The 15,791-nt window shown below is 38.8% G+C and overlaps 1 protein-coding gene across 2 annotated transcripts in view; it reads left to right on the top strand.

Moving 5' to 3' along the window:
• The first annotated feature begins 5,586 nt into the window (after positions 1 to 5,586).
• Positions 5,587 to 15,791, top strand: part of GUCY1B1 (guanylate cyclase 1 soluble subunit beta 1) — a 43,280-nt gene continuing 33,075 nt past the window's right edge. For both annotated transcript variants that reach the window (XR_007904999.1, XM_051790620.1), the window contains exons 1-2: positions 5,587 to 5,680; positions 5,971 to 6,044. Coding sequence is in view for 1 of the 2 variants with exons in the window: in XM_051790620.1 (XP_051646580.1) it covers positions 5,678 to 5,680; positions 5,971 to 6,044 (77 nt within the window). In the remaining variant the exon portion in view is untranslated. The remainder of the gene's footprint in view (positions 5,681 to 5,970; positions 6,045 to 15,791) is intronic.

Below are 15,791 nucleotides of genomic sequence, written 5' to 3'. Positions count from 1 at the left end.
AAATATTCCTTTCAGTTTTTAACTAATCTTTTCACTTAAATCCAGTTGAAAAAGAAAAAAGGAATCAGAAAGCCAATAAGCAAATTGTTGAGATAAACAAAAGGAAGGCAATTCAACCCATGCAATACTGGGATATTTTGCAAGAAAATAAAAGAGTTGTTTGTAAGTTGATATCTTGTATTATAGTGTGTTATATTGTGGAAATCTTCAGAGACTATGCAATGTTATTTACATAAATATACAAATACCGTAGTATTATGTCCAGAAACAGTTTTTTTATATCTGAAATTTTATTTTATTAGTTCATGAAGATTCTGTGGGACTGATTTCCATTCACATTTACACTGTGATGGAAGATACATTTTTATTACGCTGCAATTTCTTTGCTGAAGAGGTGTAAATGGCCCTTGAAATAAATAAAAAGTGGGTCCTTTGAATCTTAACAGTGATGTAGCTAAAGAGAAAGCTAGAGCAAAAGAATTCAACTAATTTGATTTCATTCAGGCATGACCTGTAAGATTCCAGGAAGATGTTGAAAAAAACATTCACACTGCTGGTATCAGAGGAAGTACAATTAGCGTGGAGGTGATATTTTCTTTCTCACTGAACTGCTGTGCAAAACCAAAGCAAACAAACTCACACAAGCTAACAAAACAGTGAAGTGCACAGATAATTGAGCCCCTGGGACAGATCTACTTTTTCCTAGGAAATCTTATGAAGGAAGAATTCAGACCTCCTCCAAACCCAGTTTATTTCTCCCATAATTTTATTTCACAATCTTTTCAGAAACAGCTGCAACAAACAATACAGGAGGCAAAAATCAGTATTTCCAACCGAAAGCCGTCAGAATTAAGGGGAATTGCTCTTGAATCTTGGCTAGGAAACCCTTTTTCAAACCCCACCCATCCTACAACCTACCAGGCTACTCTAGCTTCTACCGTTTTTTTTAATGCCTGCTCATTGTTCTGCAAAAGCAGTGGGAGATTCGTTTCCTGCAAAAGCAATAACTTCTGTGGCTATTTGCCATATGGTGTACAACGTACTGAGTTGCTTTCAAAGTCCTGCTCCAGTTTATCATAAGCCAGCTTGGCAGGGACCAAATTTAACTGAGGCTATTTCTGAAATGAGAGCTAGGACTTTCTTTTCTACCTCTAAAATCTGCAAGATGTGTACCACAACAGTCTTTAGAGACCTCTAGAACCACTCTGATGGTATGGCTGCTCACAACTGCATAGGAAGGAAATACTCAGATATAAGCTTATTTTTTTTTTAACTTCCCAATCCATTTGCATGAGTTCACTGGCAGACCTTTTCTGCAGAGCACAGAGGGAGAGTAAAAGTCACTGTCTTATATTACTCAGCATTGCTCTGATACTGAGGCACAAATAAAAGATGGGAAATAATCGATGGTTCTGAAACCTTTGCTACATCTAGATGCAACCATTGAAAGATACATACTCTCCTGAGCACAAACAGAAGGATCTGAATGTTAAATATGCAGTTAGGCTGGAACATGAAGCTGGAGAGCCAGTCAAAGAAATAATAAACTGTGAAAGAATCTGAAACAAAGTAAACAACCTTATAAAGTTGTGTGTCTCATCTGCTTCAGCAGACTTTTGATGCTGAAAGCAAAGTCGAACCAGCGGTTTCCTAATACAAATGTAAATGAGCACATTGCTTTGCAGTCCCATTATAAGGCATCCTTTGAAGATCTGTGCTAAAATTGTTTCTCATCTTTTGAGCAGTACAAAGTTACAAATTTTTGCGCCACTACAGCACACAAACACCATGTTTACATGCACATCCTGCACACACAGCACATAATGGGAAGTAACTGAGAGAATGCATGCAGTAACATCCCAAGGATATGAAAAGAGGTAGATTAAGTCATAGATACATTTCCTCTCTCCTGATTTTTCAGCCCGAACAAAACCTGCCAAAGAAATATCAAGCGTTACCAGGGGCTTTGGAATACAAGCATGTAAAAATGAATAGGAGTCTTTCCACTGATTGCAGATGATGTTAGGGAAGATTTGGATATATTATTAGTTTGCTCCACATGGCTAAGATTACATTCCTCTTACAGGAGGATGCAACAGAGTGCTCAGTTTCTCAAATATACATGTTACTGCATTACAGAACAGCATGGACATATTGAGGGCTGTTTCATTCCTAGCTTGACAATACCAGTATTGAAAAATAAATGTGATGGTATAGTAAATCAGTGTATAGTGGTACATTAAAAATAATGAATCTTGCTGAAGTGATCTTAAGAGTGTATTTCTGCATCTGGTAAGTAGTATTATGACAATTCCAGATGTCAAGTCTCAGACCATTATGATTTGAAATTTAATTAGAAAATACCCATAATTCAATCCAATGTCAACAAAGTAACTCCCTCTTCAGTAAGTGGAATCCAGCAATACCATATAAGGTAGCGTTTTTATTCAGGATTACAGTAACAAAATGAACTGTAAAAGCAAAGTCCAAAGTAAAAAATGCAACTTATTAAAATGCTTCCTTTGTTTTATAGTGCTTGTGTATTAACACAAACCATATTAAGCTGAATGCAGATGTTCTTGGCCAGCTAGTGGTTTCCCAAAGTTATTGTCTCATCAACTGCCCTTTCACACAGCATAAAGGATCCTATGTTACTTTTTGCTTTCATGGATCTCACCAGGAATTGCCAGATCAAGTCAGCATCTCAAATCAGGAAGAAACATGTTAAAATAAAACACCACTTAAAATGTATAGCAGTTGTTTTTCAGCTGTAATCACTGACTGCAACTCTTGCCTTTTTGATGGCCAGTGCAGGAGGCTCTTCCTGAGAAATATGTTCAGGGGAACACAAAGAGGCAAATTTGTCTGGTAGGAATTCTGTTACAAAAAACACTGCCTCAAAGGCTCTTTTCTCATCAGCATTCCATCCCATGCACGTCCCAGTTGTATCTAGTGCCACAGCTACTCTCTCACTCCTGAATACCAAAAAGCAGCTAGGCAGTAGGTCTTGAGCAGTACCTAGTGCATGAGGGTCCCCAAATGGGAATATGTGTGCTACAGCGGAATAAGCTTCAGGCTTTATGGAAGTGCATCAGATACAGTCCAAATGGTTGTGTGATGTGCATAATGCATGTGACCTAACAGTCCTGGTACTGACAGGGTTGGGCCTTGAAAACACAGCTCAGTACTAACAGCTTAATCTGATATGTATTTTATCTTATTGACTTGGAGCCTTTCCTTTAGTTGAAACCAAATCTTGCCCCAAGACCTACCAGATAGTCTTGATTCAGCAGGCACCGGGAATGGAAGCTTGTCCCTCTCAGCAAATCACTTCATTGAATTCTTTAATTCAGCATCTTCAAAACTTTTGAAAGGGCATCCCTGTTTTAGAAAACTAAATCAATCACTATCTACTTTAACTCCTCCCATGCTGTTGTCACTTCACATTTTACAAATCTCACCTTGACTAGAACTTCCATTTGTATTACAATCGGTTAATCACAAGAACAGCTTGCAAATGCAAGCTACCAAACTCCGAAGAAGAAAGGCAATTTCATACTTGTCTAAGATAATTTTGACCTTTGTAGCACTTTTGAAAAAATGTCACTCAGGTACACAAAATTGACAGGATAATCTAGTTTCTGAAAACCATAATCAAAAAGAATTTCATGTAATCTCTCTAATATTTTATGAGCACAAGGGCTCACCCCATAAACAGACCGAGCAAGTGGATTCCCTTGAAACCTGTGAAGAATGAGGATGGGTTTTACACTGATTCTCAGTAGAGAACTACAACTTTGTATTGTAGGGCATGTTTTCCTATTTTCCCAAAATTTACTTTCTACCAAATAGAAAAAGTAGATAATGACCTGATGTACTCAAATCTTAGTTAATTGGTGAAAGTTGACCACTCCTCAGCTATAGGAAAATATAGCCTTTGGTTTGGTTTCAGCACCATGATTTATGACATTATCTCTGTTGCCAGTTTCTTGGAAATTGAAGAGATTTTTAGAGATTTGCATCTATTCAATTTTTGTTTGGTTTTCTACACAGATATATTTAACCAGTAGTTTGGTTAATTTATCTAAATATTTCCTTTCCTCCCTACAAAATAACCATATTACTTCTATGATTTTTAACAGATTATACAGAAGTTTTTGTGCTTGGTCATTCTTTTAAAAAATCTAAAATTGGTTTTCCCAGTAGATTTGGAATGTATTAAACTAAGTAGAATTCATTATTGTGCCTACATGACCTAACAGCAGGGTTTCCCTCTGCTTTCTTGCAATGTCTACTGAGATCACTTTGCCAAGTTTCTAATGTCTATCTCACTTAGAAGAATTTTTAATAGACATTAACACAGATTCAAAAGTTTACCAGGCAATAGATGAATTTTCAAAAGATTTTATATGGTGTCATTTTTTAACTTACTTACATGGAATTTCCAACATACATACTTCATTTTTTTCCCAAGAAGTATGTGAACAGTTCAAAATTTAAACTTACTTTATCTTACTAAGGTCTGAACTTCTGTAATTTTACTTACATCTAGAATACATTTGGATTGGTTGGTGTCTGTGGCTTAGTGCTTTCATGTAGCAAGGTCTCTGCCCAAGAGCTGCTACAGTAGTAGGCCACCAGGTACTCATCCTATAATCGTCCTAGATAAACTAATTATCTCTTTAATATATTTTTATTCTTTTTAAACAAGCCAAGAAAATAAAAATCAGTAGTCTCTTTAGAATTTTTATTTCATACACTGAGGCCAGGTCTTTTGATGGTACAAAGGGCTTTAAACTATATGGGTTTTTCAAGTGCTGCACTATCTTTTTGTGTTCCATGTATAGGATATGATATGATGACATTATGTTATTTCTGAACTGTCCTTGGCATATTGTCAGTAATCCTCTACTCAAAGAATCCTGTTGTAAGGATCATACCTTACTCAGAGAACCCTTTAGGAATCCATCTGCAGCAGGTTACTGATACAATGCAGTGTTTATTCACAGTGGCTACTGACAGGGACTCAATAATACACAAGAAAATCCCCATTACTGAGACCACTCATTATTATGCTTTCAACTTCAGCATCTTTTGAAAAATGAACGTGCAGGGCAGAAATATCTGCGGTCATTTTGTCCCTCGGATTCTTCACTTTTTAGGAGGCATTTATCTTCCTAAAAGTTGAGTAGTTGCATTGGTATATGAAACAACTGAGGAAGCGTTTCTGTTCCTGCGAAGGCATCCACTGCAAAGAGCAGTGACACCAGAGCGAGCACACCTTGGGTACCTACCCAACCACCGGGAAGGTGCCGGGCACCTGGATTACCTGGATGACACCCAGGCACTGGATTACCTGGATGACGCCCCGGCCCCGCGATAGCCGCCGGCAGCACTGCCCGCTCCGCTCCGGGCGGTGCCGGCCCCCAGCCCCCGGCCCGCGCCCGCCCCCACCGCCTCCCGCAGTCCCGCCCCTTCTCTTGATTGGGAGAGAGCGCAGAGGCCGCTCTCGTCATTGGCTCCTAGAACAGCGGCCACGCTCTCCATTGGCTGCCGGCGGTGCCGCTCGCGGCGGCGGCGCTGGGGGTGGCGGTGAGGCGGCGGGGCCAGGGCTCTGCTTCGCGGCGGCGGCAGCGCCACTGGCACCGGCAGCGGCACCGGCACCGGCACCGGCACCATGGTGAGCTCCGCCCGGCCACACTCCCGGCCCGGGACACTGGGGCTGCTGGTGGGCGTCCGCCCTACCCAGGCCTGGGCCCATGGTGGGAGGGAAGAGGCTGAATCCACTTGGGAAGCGGGAAGCCGGGCCCCAGCCCTTTGTTTCGGGGGGAGATGGGGGTGATGTTTCCCGTGGTGGGATCGCTTCCCACCGGGGCGGTGGGAAGGGTGGGATGGGATGCTGCGGGGCGCGAGAAGGGGCTCTTCTGCCGCCCGGTGCCTGACCGTGCCGCCGCCTCGCCCTGCCCGCAGTACGGCTTCGTCAATCACGCCCTGGAGCTGCTCGTCATCCGCAACTACGGCCCCGCCGTCTGGGAGGACATCAAGTAAGTGTGTGTGTGTGTCTGTCTGTCTGTGTCTGTGTCTGTGCGTGTGTGTCTGTGCGTGTATGTGTGTCTGTTCTTGTGTGTCTGCCTGTCTGTCTGTTGTCCGCGAGTCCGGGCGGGGCAGCGGGCCGGCAGCGGTGCCCAGGATGCGGCTTGTCCCGCAGCCGTGACAGGACCAGAGCGGCTCCTGCCGCGCCTCGTCCCCCCTCGGCCTCTCCTAACGCCGCCAAGACCCGTCTGGTTCCACCTTTCCCGGTCTCCAGGAGCCGCAGCGGGGATGGCGTTGATCCCCGCGGTTCCCTGGGTTGTGCGGACTAAGTGGCAGAAATAATGTGCGGGCAAAACGCCCTGAAGCCACGGATATGCCCGTCCTTGCATCCGGCCACCAGGTGAACCACGCAACAGTTGCATCCCTTCGCATCTCTGAAGGAGCTGAAATACAGCGTTTAGCTAATAAACGCGGTCTAAAACCAGTGTGAGATTTTGGTAATGTCCTCACTTGAAATTAAAAAAAGTCACTGATTATACAGAGAAATATGTATAAGAATGTAAGTATAAGTATGATTTTTGGCTTGAACCTGATTTGTTATGTTCAACCCTGGCTTTTCTGGTAGTATAATGTTTTTCTAGGGAACTGACTGCCTTGACTTTAAACCTCTGATGAATTGTGAGATTGCACAAAAAGTTTGAAATAAGTAATGTAAACAAAATTCTATTTACCATAAATATGGTAATATTGATAATTGGGCAAAACCACAAGAAATATTTTTAAAAAGACCTAAAAGCTTACAAAGTTGTAAACTTACTTCATAAGGCTTTAGGTAACTATGTAGTCAGAAGAAAGTGTTTAATATGATCTCTTGATATTATATGTTTAAGGGAAAAGTCGATTATCCAACTTGGAGAAAGTGGTCTTCTTTCAGCTGGATGCCACCTTCTGTATCCCTCTTTCCCATTTATTTTGGGCCAATTTTAATATGTCAGTGTCGATGTCAATGTTATAATATATTGCTGTTGTCCTAATACAATTTTCAGAGTTAAAGATTTTTATTACCGTGACACATTCTTTTCATAAAACTGTTCCTTAGGAATGTGGTAATCTTACACACTACCATGAAATCAGAGAATTATAGACATGCTCTTTGGAAGGCATCTCTGGAGGTCATCTTGTCCAGTTTCTGTTCCAGCCTGCATGGTTACTGGGACTAGACTGGGGCTCAGCTATGACTTTTGTCTAGCTGAGTCTTTAAAATCACCAAAGGTGAGTCCACAGTTGTGGTTCAGCAGGTGTTCATTGTTCTAGTGATCCCTGACAGTCTATAAATTACTGTTTGCAAATGCAGTTCTGTGGATAACATAGGTGAGTGTTAAGTGAATGCCACACAGTTTTGTGCTGCAAGTGAGGTATTTATTTTTCTTACATACCTTATCTAAACACACTGGTCTATTTTGAATTCTTATAATTTGATTTTTTTAAATGACATGTAAGCTATGGGACAATAAAATAAAATAGTGACATATGCATAATTTTCCATGAAAATTATAACATGTATAAAATACAATAATAAATATTCGCTCTTTCTTGGCATGTCATCCCTTACCAAGATGCCTTTAAGTTACTTTTTTTCCAGATTACCCGCTGCTAAGAATTTGTATTTAAGATCAATCCATCAGAGAGGGTACAAAGTTTCATCTTCTAATGCAAGAAGACTGTCAGACTCTCAAAACCCAGCTATTATTCCTGATGCATCCTATCTCTTAAGATTTTACAAACAACTAAAAGAACACTGAGGATAACTAAACCCTATGAGGAGTGTTACTCATTTAACGTTTTGGACAAATTTACTAGAAAGATACAAAATACTTTTCTAAGGTCAGCTATGAAAATTTGGGAAGCTGGTATGTCCTGTTTCTGTTCTTCATGTGAGAAACATTTGTGTCCTGTAGCAGCCCAGCAGGTAGGCTCTGCCATTAGCTCACAGAGAAGATGGCTTTCTGAAAGGAAACTGTAGCATGACACCACCCAAACAGACAAATGGAACGTGAGCTGCAAGAAGGAGCTGACGTATATGCAACAGCTGCCATAGTTCCTTATGGAAAAGGCATTCACAATAGGATATTTATTCAGCAGGGTTTATTTTAAAAAGTAATGTATCCTTGAGTTTAGAAACCAGTAAACTAACCCCTGTATATTTCACTGTAACAGATTATAGTTGGTGCTGATTTAGGGAATGGTACAGGGTCAACTCATAGCCACTAAATTTTTAGGTACTTTTGGTTCCTGTAGTGCACTTACAGAGATGTTATGGAAGAGTTTGGGTGTTTAATCTTTTATAGGTAAATACAAACTTCTTGCAAAGGCTTTGTTAGAATTGTCAATCATTTAGAAAACAACAGGAAGATATAGACCAGTGTTGTGGCATGCTGAGTGGAATCAGTTGAATCACTCATGACTGCAGAAGTAATTGTTGAAGTCAACAGTCTTTGGCTGTTTAAAAAAATTGAGAGGAACTTTGCACTATTAGTGTAGTTGAATTTGCAATACAACAGCATTTTTGTGAAGCAGAAAGGCCTCTGGGTAGTTCAGCACAAAATTTATCTAAGCTTTTTTTTGATCTGATCACATATTGCTATTTTGTTCTCTCTGAAGTCACTCCAGAGATGTGAATCAGCAGAGTGGTGGGTTGTGATTGCTGAGTGATTCTCGAATGCCAGTGGGTGAATTTTTACTTAATATTGATAGAAGGTAAAAGAAAACATAGAACTAAATAAATTGGAGTAATGAAAACAGGTCATTCTTCAACAAAAATACATTCAAAAAAGTTAAATACTGAATTGAAAGGGTATGCTCCATCTGAAGCATGAAAACACTTCTGTAACTTCTTCGGTCAAAAGTGACATTGGATGAAGTTCTTACATATAGAATTTGGAAGTCCAAACAGTTGAATTTGATGCTCTTAAGAGTGGTGTTTTCATTGCCATCACTTAGTGGTGTTATCTGAATCAGAATGATGACTTCAAGTCTCTGTTTCTGCTTTTTCATTAATTTTTCCATGTTCTTAGGAAACTATGATCTGTCAAAAAAAGATACATACTGATTTTGTTTTTAAATTCCCCAGAGTGGAATTCTTGGGAAAGTTAGGCTCCATGTTTTTTTTTCGTCCACTTTAAAAACAAATCATAACTAGATAACAGACTTTTTTTACACATCATGCAGCCTTTACAATGAAGCTCGGGGGAAATATTGCAGTATATACTTTGATATATGGCTTGGTTTTGCTAAAGAACTAGAATTAAAATGCTTGAAACACAGAATGATTCAAAGCCCTTTATTTTTGAACCAACTTTCTGGATCCCGAATAGACTGAATTCAAAATAACATGAAGAAACCTGGCATATAAGCAGTGAAAGTTAATTTTGATTTGTGGAGCCTTTTCTCAACAGGAAAGTCTCAAAAATTTTTTTCTCCTTGCTTTTTCTCTGGCTACCACTCATAGAATTGAGAATTTGAACTTGCAGACAGTTTTTTTGTGATGAAGCCCTGGAAGCATTAGAGGGATTTAACAAAGCTGGATGAGCGAGAGGGAACAAGAGGAAAGTCCTGTAGTTGCTGAATTCTGCAGTAGCAGATTTTTCTTAGTGGGAAGTGAAGGTGATTCAGCATAGTAATTTCTTGTGCTTACTGGCACTTGTAAGCTGCCTGTACGTTGCTCATTGTTATTCACTTCTTCAGGCCTTGGAAGGGGAGACTTAGGACCCAGAATACATGGAAACAGACTTCTTTGATCAGCACTCACTAGCTCTGCAAAGAGTTATTAGTAAATAAACTGTTCCTTAGAGCTGTTAGGCACATTTTTGCTGAGAAGACACTTTGCATTTGTTCCTTCCCTGCTTAAGAGAAAACCTCTGTCAAATCCCTTATTTTGTCACTGTTACATCCAGAGGACTGTTTCAGATTGTGTGGCCATGGTTGCAATGGCTTGAAAGGGTGGTTCTCAAGATTCCTTTGGCATTAGATATCTTCAAGTCCTCTGCAGCCAGCATAAACGCTGGCTGACATAAACTGGAAGTTGTCAGGCTTGACCATTCCCGCATACGTGCAGTTCTGTACTCATGTCTGTTTAAGGTCAAATTTGTACTGCTGGGTGATAAGGGTAGCATGTGAACTTGATCCTAATTAGTGTTTATGGAATTACTGTCTATGTACCTGTCCCAGACAACACAGAGAGATTACTCACATTTTAAAAATAAATAAAAGTTTCCAAGGCTCAAGAAGTTGTCTTCACTAGTATGTTTTTGCGTTGGGCATATTTTTATGGTATATGGTAACACATTTTTAAAAGGGGTCTCTATCATGATAAAATCTGAGCTCTTCTGCAACAGGTATCACATATGGCTGAGCCGAACAGCTGTATATGTGAAATTCTGAACACTCCATTCAGCGAGTCTAAAGATTTAATTGTGTAACAAACATTAACAGGGGTGGCTTCTTGAAACAGCTCCGGGTCGATATGTGGGAGCTAGAGCATTGTCAGTAAGGAATATGTACACAGTCATCTATCCTGTGTTTCCCAACACTATCCTTCTGTGTCTGATTAAATGAATACAGAATTTTCCCATGGGCCCCTAAATCTGAATTGAGGCCAGGTTAGATGCTCAAACTGTGACACGTTCAAACATATTGCCAAGAAAATGAATGGGAACTCAAATATCTTATTAAGAAATGCATTAAAATGCTTCATCACAATCCTGTAGAGTAAATTAGTATTCCCACACAGGTACATGAAATGTCTAGATTTAGGAAATGAAATGGCACAACTTGTCAGCTGCAGTCTTCATCTTCCTTCTGTCTTTATGGTACAAGTCCCCACAAAACAGTCTCATTTTCCTGGTGCTCAGTGCTTAAGGTAGAGTTAAGGCATCATCCTGCCTTTGCCTTGTTTTATACTCCTTTTGAAGGTTAGGCTGGCGTATGGTGTCTACACTTGCCAAGACTCCAGGTCTGGAGAAGCTGCTGAGTGACACAAACTTTACATGGACCCAATGATCTTGAAGCACACATGAAGGAAGAGAAAAATTGATTGTCCTATGAGGAAGGAAATTTTTGTTCTCCCCCAAGTTTCACAGATTACAACCTACCAAGGCTCCAGGCTAGTTGTCTCTTTGAAGTTTTTTTTTTCCTGTAAGTCTTCTGTTAAGGTTAAAGTGGTGAAACACTGAGGATTGAGAAATTATCCTGGTGAAATGTGGAAAAAGAAAGTGAAAAGCTTCTCTGCTCAGTTTAAAATTGGGTTCAACTGAAGTGGTAGAAAACTCTACAATCTGGGAGAGTGAGATAAACTGCAGGGCTGTCATTTGCCTTTAGAAAACTAAACAGACACAGAAACTTCTGCATCCTATTGGCGAAGGTTAGCATAGACTTTAGTGACTCAGTGTGGCTTTTGCAGTAAAATGTAGGTGTTTTAAGAATACATGTATATTGGGTACATTTTCAAATGCATTCCTAGCAGTTAGGTATATCAGTGTTGTGCAGGTTGGCTGCTTACGTCAGGAGAGGGAAATGCTTTTATGAATTTATGCATGTAAAAAATGTCCTCCACTGACTTTCATTAACAGGATGTGATATTCTGATTAATTATATTTTTAGTTATATTCCAAAACAGTAAATAATATAAATAAACAATATTAAATAAATATGAAACACCTTTAAGAATATATTTGATATTTTTTATAGGGGACAGACTTGGATTTTTTTAAACACATTGTTTCCTTGGAATTTCTGACATTGCAAAAACTATCCATTTTTTGCTCTTTAAAGCAAATAAAAAAATTTTCTTAACTGCAGAATAAAAGCACTAGCTTGATTTATTGTGTTTGTATACTGTGTTCAGAATGTCACCTTGTCAATGATGTTTTTTTCTTTTTACTAATATATCAAAACAATTTATGTTTTTTGATGTTTAAAAAATCAAGATTTTGACTTACTACTATTATTTAGCACAATGTTTAGATGTAGTAACAGTTCATAAGATAGTATAGTTTGCCTTTTAGAAACATAGGAAAATATGTACAAAAGCTCTAATGAAAGTGTTGTTATAAGTTGCAGCAGTAAGCTCTTAAGAAGTGTTGGAATTTAGGTAACTTGTAGGTCTGATGCTGGTGGCCTGTAAAGTCCATGAAAATGGTGTTTTGAGTATAAAAAGTGCTCAGTACCTTGAAAAAAACAGGACCACCTGTCCCATACTGGGCACCTAAAAGTAGTGAAACCTTTTTGTCCATGTTGTTCTTGCCTATTTAAAGTGGAAATGGTATAATTGGCTTCACGAGATTGTTTGAAAGGCAGTTAATACTTGTGCATACAGATAGTATAGGGATCAATTCCACGTGAAGACTTGTTAGAAAGGAATAATTCTGTCTTCAGAGCTGGATTTGAACACTGCTGTAAATCAAGCCTGTGGTTATTTATTGTTGAATGAGATAAAGTAAAATACAGAATAGTTGTGCATTAATGAAGAGGGATCTAGCCTCAGTACTGAAAGAACTGGTAGCCTCCAGGTTCTGTGGGCTCATGGGTGTGACTGGTGGGTTGTGTCATACAGGCTTAGAGAGAGGCAGGGAAATGTGGCTTGGAGCAAACTAGACTAATGTTGCTCTGAGTGGACCTGAGTCCATCTTTCCTGCTTTCACTAAACCAAAGAAAGCTCATCAGATGCTTATGGCTCTTTATGAGGCATTTTATTTCTTCATAATAGTTCTAGAAAGTGTTTCTTAAGTTTGCAGCTGACTGTAGTTCTGTGTATGGGGCAGCCCTTTAAAAAGCTTATAAAACAGTACCATAGTCTAAACCAATCTGTCTACAGTCTTAACAGCATCACTTCTGCTAGCAGAGAAGATGGATAATCATCAGCTTAGAAATATTATATTTTTGGAGAAACTGTATTTGTATATGTAGCTGCATAAGCATATAAACACTGCTGTACATGTGTATATGTATGTGTGCATGCATATTATGTCTATTTAACCACAGTGTGGCCTCTCAATAAACATGCAAACTAAACAGGACATAAGAATCAAATAAGTGTAAAAAATGTGAGGTGTGTCACTTCAGTTAATAATCATGCGAAGCTGAAGCGAGTGAAAAGCCTTCCAGTGATTTTTGGTATTTCTCATCAAGGGCTGATTTGCAAGAGAATCTTGATGCCAAACTCCTTTTAAATATCTAAGTGTAGGTTCATGTGTGTCTAGGACTTCAATTTTATTTTATCCTATTAGTGCCTTTGGGATTTCTACCATCAAAATTCTGGCTTTGCTATTCCTTTCCTATGTACTTCTCCAAGGAGCTGTAGAAGAAGTCCAGGTGGTAAACAAATTGGTTATGGATTTTGCCACATAGACATGTATACCTGTATATTGCAGTGGTGTTGGTGCTGTCAGTCCTGTGTGATTCCTCTCCTGCTTGGTTGAACTGCTCTGAGCTTGATCGGTATTTCCCCTTCCCAGTCCACAACTAATTTATTTTAAAGAATGCTTACTTTACAGTTTACCTAAATTACTGATTCTTTCATGCTTGGTAATGTTGCAGACATACCATGTTAATTATTTTAATTGTCCTCTCACAAAAAACATTGATGAAAAAAATAGACTATTCACTAGAGTTTTAGATTGTATGTCCATTCTTATTTTGGGTCATGTATGACTCAGTTGTAATTAATTGCAGTGATCTGTGAAAAAACATGAAAATTGAGTTTTTGCTAGTCCCTTAGCACCATGAGAGTTTACCCAGTGCTGAAGACAGAGTGTTCTGTTCAATCAGTCTTGTGACAATTTTGAAAAAAATACAGATTACTTAAATAGATGTCGGAAAGAGACTTTGGAAAACCATCAGTGGTGAAGGGGCAATAGATATTTTTTTAAATTCATACGCTTTTAACATTAATGAGTTTTTGTCCAGAAAGCGGTGTTAAGTAGGAACATTTATTGTTCATGTTTCTAAGTCCTTATTTCATACTCTTCCAAAGCTCTAAGCAGTATTTTATAAGTTGATTTTTTTTTTTTAAACTGATGCTAAAGAAATGATTCTTCATGGGTCTGGAGGTTATTATTTACAGGATTTTTAGGGTCAGGACACTATACTGCCTGCTCCTTCAGTTCCTCACACCGGAAGGACCTGCTCGGAGGTCAGGAGTTTAAACTGAGTGGATGCCAAATTCTTTAATTTGTCTGGGAAAAAGCTGGCTAAGAGGAAATAGTGGCATGTTATGAAAGACTGTGTGAGTGTTCTTGCAGTATCTTTCAGATACTTTGCTGTTTTCCTAGAATTAAGTGCTTTTAGACCTGTCAGGATAACAGTTGTTATAAACATATTGCTTGCTCTTGCAAATTAAATACTTGAAAGAGTGTTTTGTAAATAGCATTCCTTTTAGTCCACTTACGTAAAAGGAAGGAAAATAATACTAGCTCTATATTTTTAATAATATTTTTAATATTTGTAGTAGTAGCAAAGAACTTGTACTTTTCTTAACTGTATCTTCTAGGATTATCTTGTTTTGAAATCCTACATTAAACACTCTCATATCCAACCTGTAAAGCTGGGAAATAGCTCAGAACTCTGAATTCTATAAATACACCTATTTACTTTACCCAGAATGTCATTTTCCTGGACAGATTCCCATTTTTATTTAATCTTGTAACTTAATATAATTTATGTTTTCCCCAGCTGGGTGTTTTAAAATATATCTGGACCATCCAAAACATGTACAAGTCTATTTTCTTTTTTTCCTTTTGGGAAGAGTGGTTCAATATTTTTAATAGTTTTTAGTAAATAATCTTTGTGAAATACATGAAAAAAAGATGAGAAACATTTTGGAAACACCAACCATCTGTGAAGTAATATAGTAAGCAGCGAGTTTGCCATTTTAATGTAAATGAGATGCAAAAACTATGATTCTGGTTTCACAGATACCATCTTTAGTTCTGACACATGTAATCCCATTTAATAGTGCTGCTCTTGGAACGGAATTAAACTTGACTTTGCCTATCAGTGAGATCAGAACCATGCTGTGTTTCTAAGTGCAGTAGTGTTATTTTGTCATTGTTTTGACTGATCTCTTCAATTTAACGAGCACTTTTTCCATCCTTGGTACACCAGGAATAATGAAGCACAATGGTGGCAAAAGTCCCAACAGAAAACAATACCTATCATGGAAGAAGTCCTAGAGGTGGTCTTGGGACTAGGTTCTGTTGTGGTGTGTTCCAGGTGACACACCCAGTGCATGCACTTTGGACTGGAGTTTTGGTAGGAGGAGATACAGTTGTGCCTTTGGGACTCTGGATGATCTGTTAAAGTGACAGCAACAGCTTCTAAACAGTAATGTTGTAGCACAGAGACGCTTGTGCATCTTCAGGATGCAAAGCAGTGCAGTCTTGTACTGGTTTTTTTTCCTCTATATTTACTGCATGCAAATGGAAAGAGTTCTTTTTCTGTAAGAATTTTTTAAAATTAGAGCTTTTTGATTGACTACGGGGGTAGGAGTAGCAAGTCCTACTTCACAGGAATAAAAAAGGTTCGACAGCAGCAATCTTCTTCTTTATTATGGTTTATTCAAATTCCCTTTAAATGCTACAGTCTGACTGAAAAACTATATTAAAATTCACCTTGTGCAGAATGGGCTATAAAAGTAAGACCAACCTGACATAACATCTTGTCTGTCTGTGTTGCCTATAAAACCTCAAAAGATGGCAAAAGAA

The sequence above is a fragment of the Manacus candei genome, unplaced genomic scaffold (genome assembly GCF_025592945.1).
Source record: "Manacus candei isolate 608988 ecotype Guabito, Panama unplaced genomic scaffold, ASM2559294v1 h1tg000028l, whole genome shotgun sequence".
Taxonomy (NCBI): Eukaryota; Metazoa; Chordata; class Aves; order Passeriformes; family Pipridae; genus Manacus; species Manacus candei.
This window is presented reverse-complemented; position numbering and strand designations above follow the sequence as displayed.